The 22,017-nt window shown below is 39.8% G+C and overlaps 1 protein-coding gene across 2 annotated transcripts; it reads left to right on the top strand.

The window, feature by feature from the left end:
• The first annotated feature begins 1,692 nt into the window (after positions 1-1,692).
• ppp6r2b (protein phosphatase 6, regulatory subunit 2b) lies at positions 1,693-21,956 on the top strand. 2 transcript variants are annotated; one of them, XM_053319130.1, is made up of 26 exons: positions 1,693-1,911; positions 3,251-3,400; positions 3,540-3,695; positions 3,827-3,925; positions 4,261-4,447; positions 5,659-5,796; positions 5,882-5,947; positions 6,084-6,196; positions 6,282-6,395; positions 6,548-6,668; positions 7,659-7,820; positions 7,927-8,160; positions 8,278-8,342; positions 8,434-8,549; positions 8,653-8,738; positions 8,881-8,958; positions 9,040-9,137; positions 9,228-9,285; positions 10,337-10,458; positions 10,598-10,767; positions 10,879-11,035; positions 15,090-15,169; positions 15,805-16,015; positions 17,232-17,378; positions 17,830-21,462; positions 21,532-21,956. In XM_053319130.1, the coding sequence occupies exons 3-25, from the start codon at positions 3,568-3,570 to the stop codon at positions 17,861-17,863; spliced, it is 2,784 nt and encodes a 927-aa protein (XP_053175105.1). In that variant the 5' UTR covers positions 1,693-1,911; positions 3,251-3,400; positions 3,540-3,567; the 3' UTR covers positions 17,864-21,462; positions 21,532-21,956. The 2 variants fall into 2 exon arrangements, with proteins under 2 accessions (XP_053175105.1, XP_053175104.1); XM_053319129.1 differs by lacking the exon at positions 21,532-21,956 and having other exon boundaries at positions 10,598-10,776; positions 17,830-21,473.
• Positions 21,957-22,017: the final 61 nt, after the last annotated feature.

The following is a 22,017-nucleotide window of genomic DNA, read 5'->3' as shown; positions in this document are numbered from 1 at the left end:
AGCAACCTGAAGGCTCCTTGTTCTTGATCCAAATATTTTAACTATCCATGTGAGGGAGACATGGAGAGGAGAAGACAGGAATGAACAAATGAGAATGAGCACCACTCGTGATAAATCTTGTGATACATTATCTCATTATCTTGAGAAATTGGCCTTTTGTTTTGTCGAGATAACAAAATAAATAAACTTGTGATCTCAAGATAACAGCATTAGAAAAGAATTGCAAGCATGGCCATTTTAGTATAGTTTTGCTTCTTAAATTTACAAGTTTCCACATCTAGAGCAGTGTTTATCTGAGGTAGTTTAAATCTTAAAGCCAGAGGAGGCATGGAAATAAGGGCTAGGAGTGGGGCCACATCTTCAGCATTACTGTAGATTTTCCTTTAGAAAATGTGACTTTAATTTGAGTGATAGCCTATCTGTTGTTTTTCTTTATTGGTCAGAGTCTGGTGCAGATGCATCATAACTGAGTAGGCTCCCATTTTCTGCTGAATACCTTAAAGCTAAGCTTTGTGATTCAAATTCAGATTTAACCAGGGAATAAATCAGTATTTATAGCATTCTACTGAAGCTCTGAGGAGAATATGATTCATGTCACCTGTTATTCAAACGATGAGCTGTCAAACAAAGTCAAATAGAATAATGTCTGTTCTTATACATTTTGCCAATATAGCACTTTTGCTGATGGATTGACAGTTTCTGCAGAAATTGTAGATGAAATACATAAGCCTGCAGAGTCCTGGCAGGGATTATCATTATTACCATAGCTAATTTATTCTGTATTTTCCAGTATTTGTGTTTGCCAGGTAACTGGCCCACAGTGCAACTGCAGCTGCACATTTGGTAAAATAATGAATGTGCAGACCTGCAACCTAAAACAACCACAGGACGTAGTTTAGGGACAGCAACAGCAAAGAGATCAGAGTGGAGGGGGTTACGCATTTATTGAGATTTGTTCAGGGGTGGAAGAATTATTCAGATCGTTACACCACTGTGTGTGTCCAGCTTTCAAAATACTACCTAAGCAAAGGTGAAGATATGTGGCCTATGTGTTTGCAACAATTTTGTAGATCTACTTATATACAGATTGGCCCTGTTGTTATTATTGAATCATTATCACTGATGAGTTTTGGTGATTTTCCTCTAAAATGTGGTGTGGAAGCATTAACCTCAAAATTACTGAAATAAAATAATAAATAGCTATTGAGTTACTTATCACCACTGGTTCTGTTCTGGGGCATAAGGCTCAAGTGAGTAACATTTGTAATCTGGGTGCTTTTGTACATGTGGTAAATAAATATATTTACCGATTTTCGACGTGCAGATGAGTCCCTGCATTTTACGGGTAAATATCTGGAGAACATGAATGACACTCCCTAAACTTGTCGCACAAAGCTAGCTAGAAATATGGGGAGAGTAAATCATTAAATTGCATTTCTTTTAAAACCACAATTTCAAACTGAAGTTACTAATGTTTCCATATCAAAGAGCTATGAATGTGAATATCAACGTGTGGTGCAGCAGTTGATGCTGTGTGATCTAATTATCAGGGTGACAGCAAATAAATGCATTAACTATCTGTTATGTTTATACAGCTGATGGACAGAACAAGTTTTGATTACGTTTTTTTTAATATATCCGCCATTTTGATTTCCAAATCAGACCGATTTGTCGTTGCCTGCCAGCTGAAGTGTAATTTGGACAGTGTCAACACAGCCGCTCAGCTCAGCAGGCCAGCCACCGTGTAGCGGCGGCGTGTACATGACATTGCAACCGGGGAAAGGGTATCGTTGAGCTAACAACGCAGTCATGAACAGCCAGCTACGGGCCTCCGGGTGACCTGACAGCCACAGCACAGTCGCCGAGTTGCCGTATAGTTAGATGACGACTGAGAAAAATGATGAATAAAAGGTAACTAACTAGCTAATCGCTTGTATTTTGAGAGGAGAAACATGTCACCTAACGTAAAGCTGCGTCGCTATCAAGTGCTCGGGACAACACGGTACCGTTAGCCACACAGCCGTGATAAATAACGGATTGTCATTAGCTTGTGACCTGCATTAACGTCGTTTGTTACCTGCACCGTTTTAAAATAGTTTGGTAACGTTAGCAACGCAAATGAGACATTGCTAGCCAGGGTTTATGATCTGCATGCAAGGTAAGTGCACGGGAAGATGTTATTAACAGGAGAAAAGCTTAAACATAACGTGAAGTTACGGTAACATAAGCTACTTAACGTGAATCCACACTGATGTATAATCACGGTTAATATCCGTTGACGTTACTAGCTAACTTGACAGTAACGTTTACCGTTACCAGCTGATCTTACAACGCCACAGAGGCCTGTCTTAAAGCTGAGCATGGTTGTGCTGTTTGTGTGAATTTTAAAATGCATCCTAAGGTTAGCTGTTGTGGGAAAGAATGGGGACGTGAAGTGTATGGTCGAGCTCTAAGACACCTGTTTGTTTAGCCTCAACATGTTTACTGCGGCGATGTGTACACTAGGAAAGCAGTCTTGTATTCAATTTGAATGATGCTCGGTAATGAGTGTGGTCAAGCGTTTTTGTTTTCGTTATATTATTAAACTGTACATTACCCACTCCTTCCAATGTGTGACTGCTGACTTTGCGCTTATAAACACATGCTGGATCAGCGGTATGTGCACCATGGGAACTGTTTCATCTTTTGGATGAACATAAGGATAATGGACTGAATAATAGACCCATTTTATTAAGATGGGTTTGGTTCAAGTGGATGTATGGTGAGCATCCATTGCCCTTCAAAGCTCCTGTCTGCCTCAGTTCAGTGGTCAGCTGTTATCATTCACACACCAAGTCTTAAGTTTGCTCTTTGCAATAACACTGATGCAGACAATGCAGGCTTTGCCAAATAGTCGTCATCCCAAGACAGTGGCTGATACATTTGATTCCCTTGTATAATATCACACATTAAAGCTAGATTGCTGTCTGCATGAGATTTATTACTACACATAGATTATTTGCTGTAGCCGGTGTATGTATGAGACCATTCCCAAAGCAAGCTAAGTAATGTCAATACACAGATGTCCAGCACTTACTCAATTACAGAAGAACTGCTTCCTGCTCTTTGCAGAGAGGAGTACGAGCTGATTGTTTGTCTGCACATGCGCTGACTAACTCTTCCTCTGATTCTAAGGAACACAGACCACATTTTCCTGGAAACAATTCTGTAACATTTGTTTTTCTCTTATTTTCTCTTTTCTCACTAACAGGTTGAAGGCATCCTCTCTTGATTTAGCGTGTATGAGTGAAGTAGGTGTGTTTGTGTATTCACTGTGTGAATTTGTCCAGGCCGTGCAATGTCAGTAAGGTAAAGGGCTGTTTAGCAAGATCTGACTGAGGATCCCACTCCTTGTCTAAATGTAAGAACATGCATTTGTACACTGTGTCGTATTTAAAAATGAATTAAACATTGTTATGATTATTCAGTGTCATTTATTAACTGGTGCATGCATGCTACACAGTCATGATACTGATCACTATGCCACATCCTCTCAACAGCTAAGTGTATGTGCCGGTGACGTCAGCCATGTTTTGGAAGTTTGACTTACACACATCGTCTCACCTGGAAGCGTTGCTGGACAAGGAGGATGTCACGCTTGCAGAGCTCATGGATGAGGAAGACGTGCTGCAGGAGTGCAAAGCCCAGAATAGGAGGTTTGTGTATTTTAGCAGCAAATTGATAGTATGATCATCTTTTCTTTTTTTTTCTTACATGTCTTTTTTCAGTCATTCCTGGTATCATGCTTGTAACCGGTGCCTCTTTTCACTTCATCATGCTTTTGTAGACTTCTCCTGTTCTTGTGCCAGGACCAGTGCATGAAGGAGCTGGTCCACATGATTACTACAGAGCCCCCTGCTGGTATAGAGGACGCCAAGCGCTTTAAGTAGGTGGTGCTGTGTAGAATATGCTGATGTAGTATACTGTATCTAGAAAAATTGAAATTTGCTAGTGCTGCATTACATCATGTCAACTACCCGTCATTTTGTACTTTCAACTGAGAGCTTAAGTTTAGTTAAGGTTCATTATTGTTCTGGATACAACAACTTAACCAAACAATCGATACTGTATTTACAATGTTTAAATGACTACTTAAATACTAGTTGGACAGTCAGCCTGTGAAAATCAGCACCGTCCTATAAGGATACCAAGTACACTAAAGTAGAAAATAAGATACTGATCTTGTTTCATTGCCAGGTGTGTTCTCGTCATTTATTACAGGTATCCAAATATAGCATGTGAGCTGTTGACATGTGATGTGGGAGTGATCAATGATAAGCTGGGTAATGAGGAGCCTCTGCTGGAAAGTCTGTATTCCTTCCTGGAGCAACCATCCGCACTTAACCCCCTCCTGGCATCTTTCTTCAGCAAGACAATTGGGAACCTCATCACTCGGAAGACTGATCAGGTAACACACACACTTACACACCCACAGAGCTTAATAAGAAGGAGAAGATGACAGCTTTTTATTTTTTCAATGTTGATATTTTTGTGATTTAATTCACAAAGTCTGATGAGTGATTAGTGCATGATAGTGGAAACAGTGTTTACTGTTTATTTTGAACCAGAATAGCTGTTTTATTTTTTCATAAAATCCCAACATACGGATGTTGCATTTACACTTAAAGCAGTACATATGGCTGAAGTTTACTTTGTTGGAAGCAGGCACTTAGACAAGTAGGCACATTGATGCACACAGGAGTTGTGATTCTTATCTTCTATGGTTATGGGTCAATTCACATGTCAACAATCAATTTCTATTCAAATGTTGATTATTAATGTTATGTTGATGGAACAAAAAAGGCAGAACTCTACAGTGAAGGCACTACAGCCCCCAGATGGAGTACAGCATGCACATACATGCATGTACATGTTATCTTATAGTACATCAAAAATGGTTTGCATTTTTTGGGGCGCATTTTAGATTTATTAACTTAATAATTAGCTTTGCATAAGCTTTGTGAATACTTGCAGAGACTAGCATTAGGGAAGCAGAGCAATGAACAAGACACTGCAGCACTTTACAGAAGATTCAACCAATGAAGAAAATAACTCGGTGATGTTTGTCAGTAAATTACATTTTCATTTGATTGTTCTCATACAGGCAGAAAACACAGAGATGCTTCCAAATCAAAGCAATGAACTTTTCTAAATTAAAAAGCTGTGTACTCTCACTCACTTTTATCTGCGTTTCTCTGTTGGTCAGACAGTGACCTTCATCAAGACCAGTTAGCTTAACTGTCATTTATGTTACATATTGCACTTCAATGGACAAAGGACACGAGACAATGGTTTAGCACACAGTCCACTGGAGTCAGAGGCTAAAAATAGTGTCCCCTTTCTATTTATTGAATCAAGAATCGGTTCTGACCCCTACACCATCCCTAATGACAAGGTCAGTTGGCCTTTTGCTGGTCTCTTGACAGCTGGCTTGATATTCATGTTCTAGACAAGATGGAGTATTCATAAATATTGTAGTGGACCCCCCACCGCTCCCCTGACTTTAACCACCACTTTAATACAAGACCCCCAAGATTTTGTGTCCAATTCTTCATTTGAGTCTGAGTCTTTCAGTTTTGTACTTTGTGTCATTGTATTTCTGCTCTTTGTTGAGTTTAGGTGATCAGTTTCTTGCGACAAAAGGAGGGATTCCTGTCTTTAGTTCTGAAGCATATTGACACATCGGCCATGATGGATGTGCTCCTACGACTCATCAGCTGTGTGGAGCCACCCCCTCTTCGTCTTGAGACTCTTACTGTATGAGACAAATGAATTCAAATTTAAACTTTGAGATATTACATCCTTATATCTTGTGCTATAATTTGTTTTTTTTTCTCAACAGTGGTTGAATGAAGAGAAGCTGGCCCAAAGACTCATAGAGCTCATTCATCCTGAGAGAGATGAAGAGGTAGAAGGGCATTTTGGTATTACAATAATGAGTAACTCCTTTCTATGATATAATGCACTGCCATTAGCACTCACACACTCTTAAATAGACAATTTACAAGACTCTATGTCCATTTTGGTGTTTTTTTCTCTCACAGAGGCAGTCCAATGCATCTCAGACTTTGTGTGACATCATTCGTCTGAGCAGAGACCAGGCCAATCAGTTCCAAGAGATGTCACAGCCTGATCCTCTGCTGACTGTGCTGGAATCGTAAGTCAGACATACACACAAACACACACATGTTCACACTCTCTTCACTGGATGCAAAGATGCTGACTCTGCTGTGTTTCTATAGGCAGGAGTGTGTGGAACAGTTGTTGCAGAATATGTTCTCAGGAAAGAGGACTGAGAGCTGTATTGCCAATGGAATTCAAGTTCTTCTGACATTATTGGAAATCCGGAGGCCTGTGTGAGTGAGAGACTTGAAAGCAAATTTAAAATCTGTATATATAGACTAAAAAATTTCATCCCTTGTCCCTATCATTTTTCTAAAATAGTCCTGAGTTGACCTTTTCTGGTTTTGATATGTGTTTGTTGTATGTGTTTCTGTGTTTATAACAGCGTGGATGGTGTAATGGATGCTCAGGGATTTGAGAGAAGTTACACTGTTAATAGCAGCATTCTGCTGGCCATTCAGCCACACCTGGTACACTTCCACCAGCTGCTGTTGGAGCCACCTAAGGTATAAAAACAATGATATCAGGCACAGGGATGTTTCAGTATTATTATTATTTTTTTAATTACTGAACTGACCTTTGATTGGAGTACAGTAATTAATTGCCGCATGCACAGGATTTCCGCAGGGTCTTAAAAAGTCTAAAATGTAATAATCTCAATTTTAGGCCTACAAAAGTCTTAAATACAGCCATAAGTTGCATACTAGGTCTTAAATTACATTTAGTTAGGTCTAAAATATGTACGTTCATTTCCCGCTTCCTTCGTTTTGTTTGTTTGTTTTGTTAGATTATTGAGTGAAGTTGTGACAACTTTCCACTGGCTCTCTGTCTGCTGCACGGAGGGTTCAGTTTCGCCTCCTCTGAGACAGAGGAGAGGAGCAGCTGACGTTAGCCTCTGCAATAGTCTCCTGTCACTTCTCGTCGCGCTGCTGTCCTCTGCTCTCAGAGAGTCTGTTCGCAACAGGAATATTACTACTTTATTCCACCTCGTTGTTCTGTACAAAAGGTCCGGACACTGAATGGGAGACAGAGTTTCTCCGTCAGTAAGCAGCTACAGGACGCTGTTATTAGCAGCTGTGGTCACGCGAGGTATAGAGTGAATGAAGTGAGGGAGCGCTGACAACTGGAAGTCTTTTATTGATAAGCATGTTATTCATGAACATATAATGATATTTATCAATAGTAAATCACGCATCACCCACACACTTGTATAAGTCGTTCAGGTGCTAATTGCTGGCCACATAAAAAGCATTGAAAATGAAGAAAAGTCTTACTCACACAAAAACTCATGAGGTCAACGTCTGTTGCTAGAAAGTGAAACATGATATAAGCATCAAGCATGTTCAAATCTTTACTGTGCAGAAACGACTTTCTTTAATAGTTTTGTTTAATTATCTGTCATTTAGATATATTTGCTGTACAATAATTGAACCCGCTAAACCTCCAGCTTGTTGTTTCTCAAAACTCCTCTATGCCCTCAATCTGTGCACATTTAGCGAAGTCCTATGCTGACAACTCTGGGTGTGCTGGAGGAACCGTTGGGGAACACACGGCTGCATGTAGCCAGACTGGTGGCTTCTCTGCTGTATACCAGCTCTGCTAGCCATGCAGTCGTAGCACAGGAACTCTGCCGACTCAATACAATGGACCTGCTTCTGGTGAGATAAGCAAACACGCTGCATTTATTGCTGTCATATACAATGTTGTAAAATTAAAAAGTGACACTTGTTATGTCTCTTTGGAAAATGTATGTCTTTTTTTTAGGACTTGTTCTTCAAGTACACATGGAACAACTTCCTGCACCTCCAAGTGGAGCTTTGTGTTGCTGCCATCCTCCGGCCCTGCGCCCATGAAATGAGACTTCAGCCTGGCTTGGGATCCCAGGAAAAATTCCAGCCTCTTCAGGATGCGTTGCAAGAGCAGACTTTGACTGACACGCAGACCTCTGAAACTCCAGTCACCTCTGAAAACTCTGCACACAATTTAATGGTGACCCATGTAGGTGTCTCTGTTTGTGTTTTAAGAAAGAGGCTTAAGATCCAAACACACTATTAGAGACATAACTGTTGTTGATCTTTCTGAATTAAGATAATTAATTTCTTTGTCTCACACAAGTTGTTTCAGCACTGCCACCTTGTCCAGAGGATTTTACAGGCTTGGGAGGAGAATGATAAAACACAGTAAGGAACTTTGAGATAATGACATGGTGATGTTTTTTGCCAACAAACAGTAGCCAGAGGGTTTCCCTGAGTGTGGTACCTCTGTGTTTAGGTCAGAAGGTGGTATGAGAAGAGGCTACATGGGACATCTGACCAGGATTGCCAACACAGTAGTCCACAACCTAGAGAAAGGCCCAGTCCACACCCAGATTAGTAGCCTCATCACAGGTGTGTGTGTCTACATTTTAGAATTTGATAATAAAAGAAGACATTCAAACTCAACTGGAGTGTTATCTTCTTAATGCTGTCGATCTTGTGTTTTTGGATGTAGAACTGCCAGATGACTACAGAGGGCGCTGGGAAACCTTTGTGGACCAGACCCTGTCAGAGACCAATAGGAAAAACACCATAGATCTGGTAATCACATACACACACACACACACACACACACACACACACACACACACACACACACATCTGAATTGTGTAATAGGTGTTTATAATTATGCACACACACAAACTTTCACTCTTTAATTTGTGGTGTTGTTTCTCTCTTCAGGTTGGCTCTGGAAACCCACGCCCTTCTTCAGAGGATGATATGGAGAGCCCCTTCCCTAAAGAACTGACAATACAGCAGGTACACATACAGAAGCACACATAAAATATTTAGGCCTTCTGTTATCAGATATACTCATTTAAGTTGTGATGTGTGTTTTAGGCATTTTCAGACTACCAGATCCAGCAGATGACTGCTAACTTTGTAGATCAGTTTGGCTTCAATGATGAGGAATTCACTGATCACGACGACAGCATCGGGTATATTAACTTCCTCTCTGTGTGTTAGTGTACCAATGTAATTGTAATTGTTATTGTGTGCGGACTAAATGAATCCTACCATTATTGCAGAGCAACGTTTGACCGGATTGCAGAGATCAATATCAACATTGATGCAGGCCAGGACAGCGTGAGTTGATTTGGATTCATTCACACCTCTTTGTGGCTGCAAATGTCTTTATGGATTCTTAAAGATGAGTTAATGCATGTTATGGCCACTAAGGATCAGAAAAAACATCAAGACTGGCTGACAAGATACACAGCCACTACATATAACCACATCACAATTGCCTACTTGCACATCCCACAGACATGGAGCAAGAATAAATTATATTTACTCTCCTTCTAGCTTTTAGTCGGCCTCCATCAACTCCAAGGTCTATAGCAGGGGTATTCAATAAAAATTCACTGAAGGTCTGGAACATCATAACGTCTGGGTTATTTTTCAGTAGCTTGAAGTAGTTACATCAGCATCTGTGTCTAGTGGGTAGATTGTAGACTGTCAAATAAATACAGTAGAATCTAGAATATGGCATTTATTAGTATTTACACTCAACTTATGAAAAAAAAATATCCCTCTTTACTTTTAAACTTAACTTAAGCATAAACCATAAACTTAATTTCACATATAATAACTTTATAACATCACATCTCAACACATATTAACTCTTTTCCGAGAGTATCTCACTGACAGTCGAGTGTCTCTGCATGTCCAAATGCAGGGATTTGATTGAACAATCCTCAATGTTTCATCAGTTACAGGTCCGAGTCCAGATAAGACAGCGTTTGGGTCCGGATCAGGACCGCAGTCCGCCTATCAGTGACCTCTGGTCTATAGTAAAGTATATTTGAGGGTATAGTTTTCAAAACATTATTATAGCACCAACATCTCCCTAATTTGGTCTGTCTGCTTTTTGATGATGCCTTTGTGTTGTTTTTTTTCCTATATTTGGTCGCTGAAAGTGCAGAGAAAGTTGGGAAACATGAGTAGAGGGAGAGGTATGAGATGCAACAAAGGTCCATGGCTGGACTTGAACCACTCAGCTGCTGGAACGCCCTCATCATCAGAGCTTTTTCACTGTAATGGCTGGCTTTGGTTGTTAAGGACAGCAGCTGAGACTCACCCATATGACAATTAAAGTACACTGAACACATTTCATTTTTCATCTTATTCTTTGCAGAGAAATACAGCTGTGTTTGAGGCCTGTGCCAAGGAGAGGATTCAGCCCTTTGATGATGATGAAGAGGACATCTGGGAGGAGAAAGAGATCAACTATGCAACACAAACAAAATCCCGTAACAGGTAGGCACACAACTGCAAATGCTTACAACTTTCTGATCTGGAATGATTTATTGAAGCATTATATTTTTAATAATATATATATTTTTAGATATGTGGACATTAAGTGTCTTTGCTCAACCAAACATACTTTATTTTACAGGTTTGGTGGGTCACAGTCTCAGAGCCACACAAGTACAGCCTGTGATAGGACAACAGGTTCTGGAACTGAGGACACTGACAGGGCACCAGACTCAGACTCTGAGGAGGAAGAGGAGCCTAAAGATGACCTGGATCCTTTCTCAAGCCAGGGCCACACTGAGACAACAAAAAGTAAGATATGTAAGCCATAATAATAAAGTAATAATTATTTTGCTCTTAATCAGGGATTGCAGGTTTTAAGTAATCACCTCATGCAGAGAACATGTTTCTGCATTCATACAGGCACTGGCTGGATCGCAGACTTTGGGGAGGTGAACTCAAAGGCTCCTGCAGCAGGTGTGGGATTTGCAGCCTGGGACACTTCATTCTCCCAGCCAGCTGCCACAGAGGCAGAGGAGAAGGGCTGGGCCAAGTTCACCGACTTCCAGCCTTTCTGTTGGTGAGTCTGGGTTTTCTTTAAATATGTGGAGCCGGTATGAGAAATAGCCTGGAGTAAGGAGTAGGGTTTTATTTTGATGAAACTACTGATAAGATATGTGCTAGTAGTAATTTTGTAATACATTTTCATTTTTAGAATACCAACTGTCAGGGACCAAGCAGGTAGACAAAGGACACTGGTGTAAAAAGGAAACATTTTTAATTAAAGTAGACCAAAAATCCAAAAAGTTTACAAAGTAATTTTTAAATAACTAGAAAAAGAATATAAATTGGGCCCACAAACCTGAGGTCAAATAAACAATAAGGAAACTAAGGCTCCAACGTAAGGCAACACAATCAAAACTAACCTAACTAACAAGTGAAACACAGGGGTTATATACAAGTGGACTAGTCCAACACAGATACAAAAGGGAGGACACTGACCCACAATTAAACCCTCAAATCATCTATAATAAACTAAATTAACTAACTAAGTTAACTCAAATCTATCTACCAAGAAATAAAATATTTAAAAAAAAATAGTCCATTAACAAATCAAACAGAAATTTTAGGCTGTGGTGTTTTTCCAGCCTTCCCCTTTTCCCCATCTTCAAGATGGCTGCAAAAGACTATGTGTTATGTATTTATCTGAAAATGTTTGTGTAAAGAAAAAGTAAGCAAAATTACTAACACTGGTGGACAGCAACTGAAGTGGCCACCACACCATCTCAAAGAGGTACATCTATTATTTATTCAGAAATGATAAAATAACACACTGACTCAATAATTAACAACTTGTTATGTTAATTAAATGATAAATATGTTATATCTGAAGAAAAGTTCCAGCATGACCGGTTTACTCAAAGCTTAAACAAGACATTGGATAATATTTTAATTGAAAAATGAAAAAAAAAAAATGATGCTATGTACATCACTCATATGGTGCTTTGTGTATCACACCGCCCTGAGTTATATTGTTTCCTTTTTCTTTTTTTGTCTCTCTTGCCAAAGAAAGTTTTTTTCATGAGTATTCAGGGGTGATTTTGCAATACCAATCATAAATCAATGGTGAAATTTTTTGTGTGTCCCTAATCAACAATGAAGGATAGGAATAAGAAATGTTAAAGGTATGTGACCTTCAAAACTTTATGCCCAAAACTGTTTCCAAAGAATACTTCAAACATAAAGACACACAGTATAATGGAGAAAGTGTCTGTCTGTCTTTCGCGCATTGGCTGTACTGTTTTCTGCAGGCTTTCGTATTTATTTTATTTTTTATTTTATTAGTTTATTTGTCAGGAACAGTGCATATTAATAAAATATGCCAGAATTAGCCCAAAGGCTAGTTTATAAACATTATAAGACAAATAAGTTACAATAAGTATGAAACACATAAGTGACATAAGCAGCACACAGTAAAAGGAAGGCAACATATGTCTGAACAAAGCAACAAGCAGACAGTTACAGAACAGCTTGACAGGAGCAGACATAAGCAAGAACAAATGTGCGCAAACATAGATGTAAGCATAGCACATATGAGCAACAATCAAATAAGAAACAGGACAACAGTAACACAACAGGGCAATTCAACTGCATAAACAGGGATAGACATAAGAAAAACACTAAGGCAGGTCAGGCAACAAGACATTTTAACAGCATACACAAAGATGGACTAGCAGGAACAAGTAAAAACAGATAAAACAAATATGAGCGACAGGGCAGCAGTTTTAGCAACAGTTTTGTAAGGTGATGGGTTCATCCAGATTAGTGCCGACAGAATTGGAGACATATGAGCCATGTTCTCAACTGTCTAGAAAAAGACCTGTAAGTGGTAATGTCCCTGATGTGGACTGGTACAACATTCCATTCAAGTGCTGCTTTGATTGAGAAGGCAGATTTACTAGACCAGACCATGAATTATTTTGTAAATGAGGCATATGTTTGTGTATTTCATTTGGTTTTCCTAGCTCAAAAGATGATATTTTTCCAGTATGTTGCAGTGGTGAAACTATAAGGTTTCTTGTTGAGAGTTTTCATGGTTTGTTTATATAGTGATTCCAGTGGTCTCAAGGTTGAGCTGCTTGCCTGTGACCGACTTGTTAAACAGTAAATTAGGTGTGATATGATCATGGCATTCATGTACATTGTAGTGGCCTCAGTTGACATACAATTCCTAATATATCTATTATTTGCCAGATTTTACTTTACCCTGTAGCAAACCTTCTTAATCAGAGTTAGATAAGAATCTATCACAATCCCAAAGTAATTGACCTCTTTGTCAATTTCTAGTCTTTGTCCAAGTACAAGTATGTGTGGCTCAACAGTATTACTGGTTTTCTTAGTAAAATACATGCTTGTGGTTTTTGACACATTTAGTTGTAGACAGCAGTGGTTTAACCATTCAGTAATATAAGTCATTGCATTAGTTAAGATTGGAGGCAACCTGACTTTTTGTATTGCTGTGTACATATACAGTGTCATCGGCGTACATTACAGTCTCTATCTCAGGGCAAACAGATGGCAGATCATTTACATATATGCTAAATAGGAGTGGGCCCAACATGGATACTTGTTTGACACCAGTGGGAAAGCTGAGAGCAGTAGATTGATGATGATCAACTCTAACAATTTGCGATCGGTTGGAGAGGTAAGACTCCATCCAACTAAGGGCATCTGGTGAGATTTTAAAGAAGATAAGTCAGAGAGGAGGACAGCATGATTTACAGTGTCAAATGCTTTCCTAAGGTCTATAAACACAGCCCCAACAACACCACCCTTATCCAGTAATGTTTTAACTTTCTCTATAAAGAAGCAGTTGATCATCTATGTAGAGTGTTTGGCTCTAAATACAAACTGCATTGGATGCAGGGAAAAGGTGTTGTTCAGGTGAAAAGTCAGTTGAGGCTTTTCCTAGTTGTCTTATCCTCCCAGTTTATGTTAAAATATCCCAGAATAAGTACCTGTTTCTTCAAATTACAAACTTATAGTGTATCACGAAAGTTTTTATAAAACTCATTGTTAGGAAATGGTGGATGATATAATGCAACAAGATCATTTCAAAACATTTCTTGTGATAGTGTTATGTTTAGACCAATACATTCCAAATTCATGTTGCTGGGCCATTTGTTTTCATTACATTGAATGGACTCTCTCATGTAAATCAGGACCCTGCCCCCTTTCATATTGGGTCTGTCTTTTTTGTAAGAAACTTGTAACCTGGTGCAATCAGTGCAGCTGAAGGTGAGTTTTTGTGAAGCCACGTTTCAGTCAAGCATAGCAAATCTAAATTTGAATGTCTGAGAAGGTGATGAACTTGATCAGTTTTTGATTAGATGCTTTAAATATTCAAATGTCCATCTAGCAGTCCCTGGGGTTTATCCTGAGAACACCAGATTACTTTAGAGTGATTGACAATTTGAAAAAAATTCCACTTCCGGTGTTTTTTAATTGCTGGATTTATCCTCTCCGCTGTTGCAAACTTCCTGGTTGGATTGTGTTTTTGATGCGTATGTGGGTTCGTATGATGAGGGTTTGACGGATACTCTCCATCCACTTGGATAGATGGAGAAGTGTTTGTTGTGTATGTACCTGCACTTGATGCCTCTGGACAATTGCCAGAGTTTGGTAAAGCCCAGGCACTCGTAAACGCCAACGCCACCTCGCACTGCGTGCCAGCTCCAAACAGTCCCAGCTCAACAGGTCCACACTCGGGTTTGTCATGTTTGGGCCTGGACATTGGTGTACGTCTCTGGATAATAACATGCAGATGGCAATGATCAATGCATTATTTTAATTTTGATTTGTAGCTTTGGCCTTAGTGTATTTGTGGTTCTAGCACGGGTAAAGTAGTGTGACAGCGAGGGCATATTTACCAAAACCAAAATGTTTATAATGAATCATGGATCAGATTAGCAGGTCATTTGCTCCATTGTTGTAATAGGTTTCATTAAAAAATGGTGGTGTGTTAAAAGATGGAGTTGCATTTAAAAAGTATTGCATATATTAGTAGAGCTGCAGCCTTCCCCATGATAGCATTCAAGGGAAAGGCTACCAATCTGTGTGACATGTGTCTCCAGCTCTGAAACAGGTCCTAGATGCAGTTCTCCTGTGGACTCAGAGCTCAGCGGATCAGACAGCACCAAACCAAACCAGAACCGTAAGTTGCTGCTGCATGGCTATTTGAGTGATAATACTACAGCATGAATGAAAGTATAAATGTGCATTGATACAACAGTCAAATTGATTAAATACAAAAAACAAACAAACGTGTAGCTGTCAACCTTACTGGCGTAAAATGCCCATTCAACATCAAAAGTCAACCTCCTCAATTGAATATAAATTGTGTACGTTGAACTGCACAGGCCACAACATGAATCTAAAGGGTGGAGTACACCGTGCATCTAAAAATATCCACAGTGGATAATTTTTACCTTTTTAATTAATTCAAATTGACAATAGCATATTACAGATTTTATCCCATGATGACCATTTCCCTCTCCTATAAAAATAAATATGGTCAAAGGATAAATACACAAACAGTCATAACTGTTTTAGGGAAGTATGGTTATATTTTTTATTTAAAAAGACTCTCCAGAGGTAAACATGACATAATACAACGCACAGGCTCAAAGAGTCTTTTAGTAGTATTATGACATGCCCAGTACTAAACATATTTGGCAACTTTTTATGACTTTCTCTTAATCTCCTGCCTCTGTGATGCATTGACTTTTCCAGTGAAATATAAGTACATCAATGTTAAAATCACATGATGTCTTCTCCTTCACTCCGTAGCCTGTGTGTGGAGTGTGTGTGTAGCAAGAAAAGCTCCACTTGTGGCATCAGACAGCTCCTCTTCGAGCAGCTCAGACAGTGATGAAGAAGAGAGCAAGACAGAGTCTGCATCCACTGAGACCATCACCACAGAGACCATCACCACAGGTGCTGGCAAGGAGACCATCCGACTCACTGTGGACGCCAAAAATGAGAGGGCAGTATTCACCAGGTACAGTACACACACTCACATGCAAATGAACTGCAGCAGCTCAGTCATGGTTGTTGTGGTCAATCTCCTCCTGCATTGTACCGTACTATGTCGTACTGTGCTATCCATGTTTCTCTCAAATGCTCACACAGGGGCCTCCCTCCTTTATCCCTCCACACGTTTTCCTGTGCAATCTTTACTTTCCCCTTCACTGTTTTTCTTCTGATATCACCCCTGTCTGTTCCCGCCTGCCTCATCTCCCTTTGACTCCAGAGTATTCAGACCAGCAGTCAGACGGTATGTTGTGCTTGAGGTCCTTAATTCGTGTGGAGTGTGGAATGCTTCCCTGAAGTTGTATGAAGGATTAAAAAGGCATTCATAAGCACAGATGTGCCACATGTTTTTGTTTGCTTGATGCATTTAACAGGATATGCAGTAACAATCCATTGCACCATAATTCAGGGCAAAACTAATTCATTAAAAGAATGCACTAACCCACAATGGGTGACTTGTAGAGGACCTACAGGACCACTGTCCTTACACAAGCCTTATTTCATTTTCTCAACATTACTCTGTAATTAGTAAGCGCCACTGGTCTGAACAACAACCGCTGCCATGAAAGAGCCATTGAGCATTTTGGAAATCAAATAATGGTCCATTATCTTATTCATGCAGTTACACCTCAAACTGAGAGCAGTGTAGGACTACTCAATGTGATAACCATAGTGATACAACTATATGAGACATGTTATTCAATTTTCATAAGATTGGTATGACTCAAGTTGATAGCATTTTGTTTTATTTTAGATGTCCAACACTAACAGTATGTGAAATTGCATGCTGTGAACAAAACAGTTCTCCCGGATCAACATATCAGCACTCTAACAAACCAATACATTGGCAAGCAAGTTACTAACAAACAGTGCACCAACAAGCATGCTACAGTTCAAATTATCCCACTTGGAATTTGAGAGTAACTGCATTAGCACAAACCTCAGCAACTTTGTGCCCAACTCACTATGATTGTGGTGAGTCACAGTACCAGAACAGTGGATACACAGCTGTGTGTAATGCACTCATACAATGGCCTGTATAGACAGAGCTGAGAGCAGGTAACTGGTGAACTTTTGCCAATAGCAGCAACTAGCAACTGCACTTTGGCCTTCACAGTTTGATTTTAGGTGCCAGTCCCCAGGCCATCTCTCTAGTTTGTTAAAATTGTATTTGTTTTTTGCAGCGAAGCAGATAAGGTGCCAGTAGAGGGACTCTCCGTCAAAGACAAAGGGAAAGGCAATGAGAAAGACAGTGAAAAGGGAAAGAAACATGGAGACTTTCCCAGCCCATCTACAGCCAGTCCAACCAACCAGTCGGCTGCTGTCACACAGTAAGTGTGTGTGTACATGTTCGTGTACCGCTGAATAAATTAGGAGTAAGATCACCACACATTAGAGCAATGATTCAAATTCATGGTAAAACACCTTTCAAATACTATAACATAAATGAGGTATTACACAATGCAACAATTAAGGTACTTTCAGATAATGAGTGGTTACTGCTGAATTATTGCTTGTGATGTTAGTGTTCTCTATTTTGAAGTGGCCCAGCAGGTCGCAACTAACTACTTGTACCACACCCTACCGGTTGCTTGTCTCTAGTCACACAAATGTCCTCATTAAATGATCATGTCATAAATAGTGCAGATTATAACTCAAAGTAAAGGGGAATTGTTGACAATATGACGTAATTAGTGTTGCAAGTTGAGACAATTGATGTCAAGTGATTTTAGTTGTCCTTTCTTTGCGTTTTTATAATATTCTTTTGTTGTAATCTTACAGAGAGACGCAGCCCTCTGCCAATGGACCAGCCTAACAACGCGGTACAGGCACACACACACACACACGTGCTCATCACCTGCCCATTCAACACACATGCCACCTTTGCTTCCTGTTAGTAGTCCCCTTATGCCTTTTTTGTGTCTGAAGACATGCAAGCGAAATGGGAGATCCTCCATGTTGAGGTCAGACAGCCCTCAACAGTATGTATGTTGGATACCACAAAAGTACTCATGGGTACTATTGATGTCTCCCCTGCGCCTCCATGACATAATCACAACTGAACCGCTTCAAAGAGAAATGTGTGTTTTTAAAGAACATTTCATCATGCCAGACCCCCTAAAGCCGAGTTGTATCACACATGAACTATTTGAACTTGGGAAATGAAAAAAAGCTATATAATTTTGAGATGAGCGGAGGTGACACTGAGTGTTTCAGTTCCAACTCAAACGGCATTAAACCACAAGAAAACACATCAGTCTGAAATTCGACCTTGTATTGGATTCAACATCAGAATTTTAGATTGTTTGAGCATGTTGGCTCGCTGGGCATGAAATCACAGCTCACTGATTTTTTTTCCTAGCAGATCATTTGACTGTTTACACTTTAGTAAAAAAAAATCTGTACTCAAATATTAAGCCAAGATTACAATAGCCAAGATGCTTGCAAAGCTAGCTGCCATTTTGACTTCAGCATTTCAATGTACATGCCAGGCAGACATTTTATAAGTGCAAATGTGTGAGTCATAAAAAAGAAGGAAAACATTTTTGGCTTTTTTTCATACATGCTACCAGAGTAATTTCTCAAACTGGGTAAGATTTATTTGCTTTGATCATGTGAAACTTAAATGCTCCCTTTTTGTTAATTTGGGAGTATCACATTTGGGAGCATCATGTGTCACTTCCTCCTCAAACCTCTGACAGATCCATGTAGTTTAGAGGTATGTGTGTGTGTGTGTGTGTGTGTTTGCGTGTGTGTGTGTGTGTGTGTGTGTGTGTGCGCGCGCTGTTGTATCTATGTGTGTAGACATGTGCCCGTGTGTGTGTTTGAGCTCTGTCTGAGGTACAGAGTGCATTCTCAGGTCAAAGGAGAAGTATGCAGATACAAAGAAAGCACACCTGTGTAACACACACACTCACACAGTGCCACACACACATGAATACACAACCATATCTATACACACATGCAAAAAAAAAAAAAAGAAACAAACCCACAAGACACATTGATGTGCAAACCCCAATTCATATCACCTTCAGAGCTGTTTAAATGTAATATTGTGAAATTTGAACCTGTATTAGGTTGTGGCTATTCTTGGTAATATGTAAACGTAAATGTAAACAGTATATATAAACATTATATCTATTTTTGGAACAAATCCAATGTATGGAAAGGCGGTTATTTTGCAGGTTGCAGTGTGCGTATTGTATGTGTGTATTGTATTGTTGAAATGAGGCAATAATGACGTCTGTGTTTCGGTCGATATCCCAGCATCAGTTCCTGTTCCTCTGCTACATGCTTCCTATATGGAGGTTTGGGAGTGTGCATGTGCGCGAGTCAGTAGTCCGCAGTATGTCTTCCGTATCATTTGGTTCAAGCATAATTCTGGTTCATGATAACTTGGATCTTATTTTTTTGGAGTTTTGTTCATTTGGTTTTGAATCAATGGTAGGTGAGAACATGGCAACATCAATAAAAAGCGTTAGTCCAACAGGGGCAAGAAACACAATCAGTAGAATGATCAGAAACACCTCTAGACAAACTACCAGGCGGGCTGCATCTGTCGGGAATACACAACTTGAAATACTATTCCTTAGAAAATGTGATGTAGTTTGGTTTTTGGTGGGATCTCCTGCTCACCCTGTCTGACTTAACTGTAGCAATGCCACTGGGTTTTCCATTCTCAGTAATGACTTAAATGACTACAGTTTTCTCATAACTCACAAAAACAAGAGCCAAGTTGTATGAAAGTGCAGGGTTTGTTTTGGATGAATACAGTTGATGGTGATACACGTCCAGTTGGTCAACACAAACTTTAACTTGATGCAGACTTTGGTACAAAATATGACCAGTTGATGATTATCTATGAGTAACTTCAGTCTTGTGTCTGACCTGCAGCACAGTGATGAGTTTAGTTTAGTTTATTTTTGTTTTTTTCCTCCTCCATCGGCACCTGATTGGGCTGTTTGCTTCTTCTTTTCTCAACTTGTGAAATCTCAGGTTTCTTTAGTTCTTGACACTGCGACGTGCTTCTCTGATGAATTACTGAAGCGAGCGCACAATGTAATCAATCAATCAATCAATCGCCTGTTGAGCTCAATCCTGACACATGATAATTCTCTTGTGATCATTGCACTTATAAGATGGTGGTTTAAAAAAACTGCCTCCCCCACATGGCTTCTGCTGTGTGATGTAGCTCTACTGTTCGGTCTCCCTGAAGCTTATTAAGCATATATTAAATTTTATAAAAACGTAATCATTTCTTCTGTAGTTGGTGGAGGTACTACTCTTCACTCCACTATATGAAACTTCAGGAAACCCTGAGCTGGAATTATTTTTCAAGTTTGCGCAGCCATGCTTCTCTTTTCTCCTCGTCTCTCTCTTTCTCAGGGCAGGAGTTGACTTTAATTGCATTTATGACTATGGAATGATTTACATAGATTGTTGTTGTATTTATTTTAAAAGCACTTTTTGAAGAAGCACTTCTGGTTTGTATTTGGTGGTGCCACGCACCATCATTATTCCCTACTAAAAGAGGAGGGAATGTTTGACTTGAATGAGTGAATCATGTAGATACTTTAGGATACTTTTTATTCAATGCTTTCAGCCAAAGTGTGTCTTCCCACCAGTGTTTAACTGGGTTTCATATCTGTGAAGTAGCCTCCTTTCTTGCAATGGTCTTACAGAAATAGATTGATCTAGTCTTTGTTTGATCCCTCCCACATGCTCTTTTGATTCATGTGATGGAGTTATCAGCAGTAGGAGAGGATGCCACATGTCAAAGAAAGACTTTGAAGATTCATCTTAGATCACTCCCATTTTGCTTTTATCCGTTCAACACTTTGAGCTGTTTGAAGTGCACAGAGAGTAAACGCTGGTTTCAGTCAGGGTTAGAAGAGAACAATAGGGCTTTTTTTGTTGTTGTCTTTGTCAGGGTGTGTACAGGGTCAGAAAACATCATCCCTTCTTTCACAAACCTAAGCACTGCATCTGACCCTTACCTTTGTGTTTTGATCTGAGTGTGTGTGTGTGTGTGTGTGTGTGTGTGTGTGTGTGTGTGTGTGTGTGACTCCTTCACCTTGAGAGTGTGGTCTGTGTGTGTGTGTGTGTGTGTGTGTGTGTGTGTGCGTGTGCAGTGTAGCTACTGGTACAGCGAGCTGTTACACATAATGGCATGAGGTACAATATGGTCATCTTTTTAAGTGCCATTACGTTTGCACATTAGCCTCATTCACCTCATGGGTATGTGCTGTGTTCTACAGTGTGTGCCCAAAACTTTAAATGAGAGACGATGGGTGTTACTACTTCATCCCATTGCCTGTTAACTTACACTGAGGCTATTTCAGTTTAAAGTTTCTGTGCATTATAGCTTATTACATTAGAGTGTGTGTGTGTGTGTGTGTGTGTGTGTGTGTGTGTGTGTGTGTGTGTGTGTGTGTGTGTGTGAGAGAGAGAGAGAGAGAGTGTGTATGTGTGTGTTTTGGGTAGGGGGGGAGGGGGAAGTGGTGTGAAAGACAGCCCTGTTGTGAAATGCCTTTTTTGTAAAGTGGACTGATGCTGGTGTTTTCTTTTCTTTTTCTTCTTTTATTTCATTTAGAGAGTAATGTGTCTGTTACCTGTTGTCAATTTAGCTTGTACATTCAGATATGAACCTAATAAATATGTCAGACCAAAAAGAAGCACGTCTTTGTCTCCCATTTACAGCTTACGTATAACACACACACACACACACACGCACATACACGTACAGTATAAACACACACAGAAAGTGACAACAGGACTGGGTCTTATATGTTTACCTTAGGGGCAGGTGAGGTGATGGATCATGTTCTGTCCCGGTCTCTTACACATGTGAGCAGCAATAACAATTAATGCTACACCCTCACGTAGTCTCCCTCAATGCAAACATAAACCTGCCCGGCACACTGATCTACTGTACTGCAGCCAGAGGTGAAATGAGTTCGTACAGTTGGA

The sequence above is a fragment of the Scomber japonicus genome, chromosome 5 (genome assembly GCF_027409825.1).
Source record: "Scomber japonicus isolate fScoJap1 chromosome 5, fScoJap1.pri, whole genome shotgun sequence".
Lineage (NCBI taxonomy): Eukaryota > Metazoa > Chordata > Actinopteri > Scombriformes > Scombridae > Scomber > Scomber japonicus.
The sequence above is the reverse complement of the archived record's forward strand: the minus strand, read 5'-3'. Positions and strand labels throughout refer to the sequence as shown.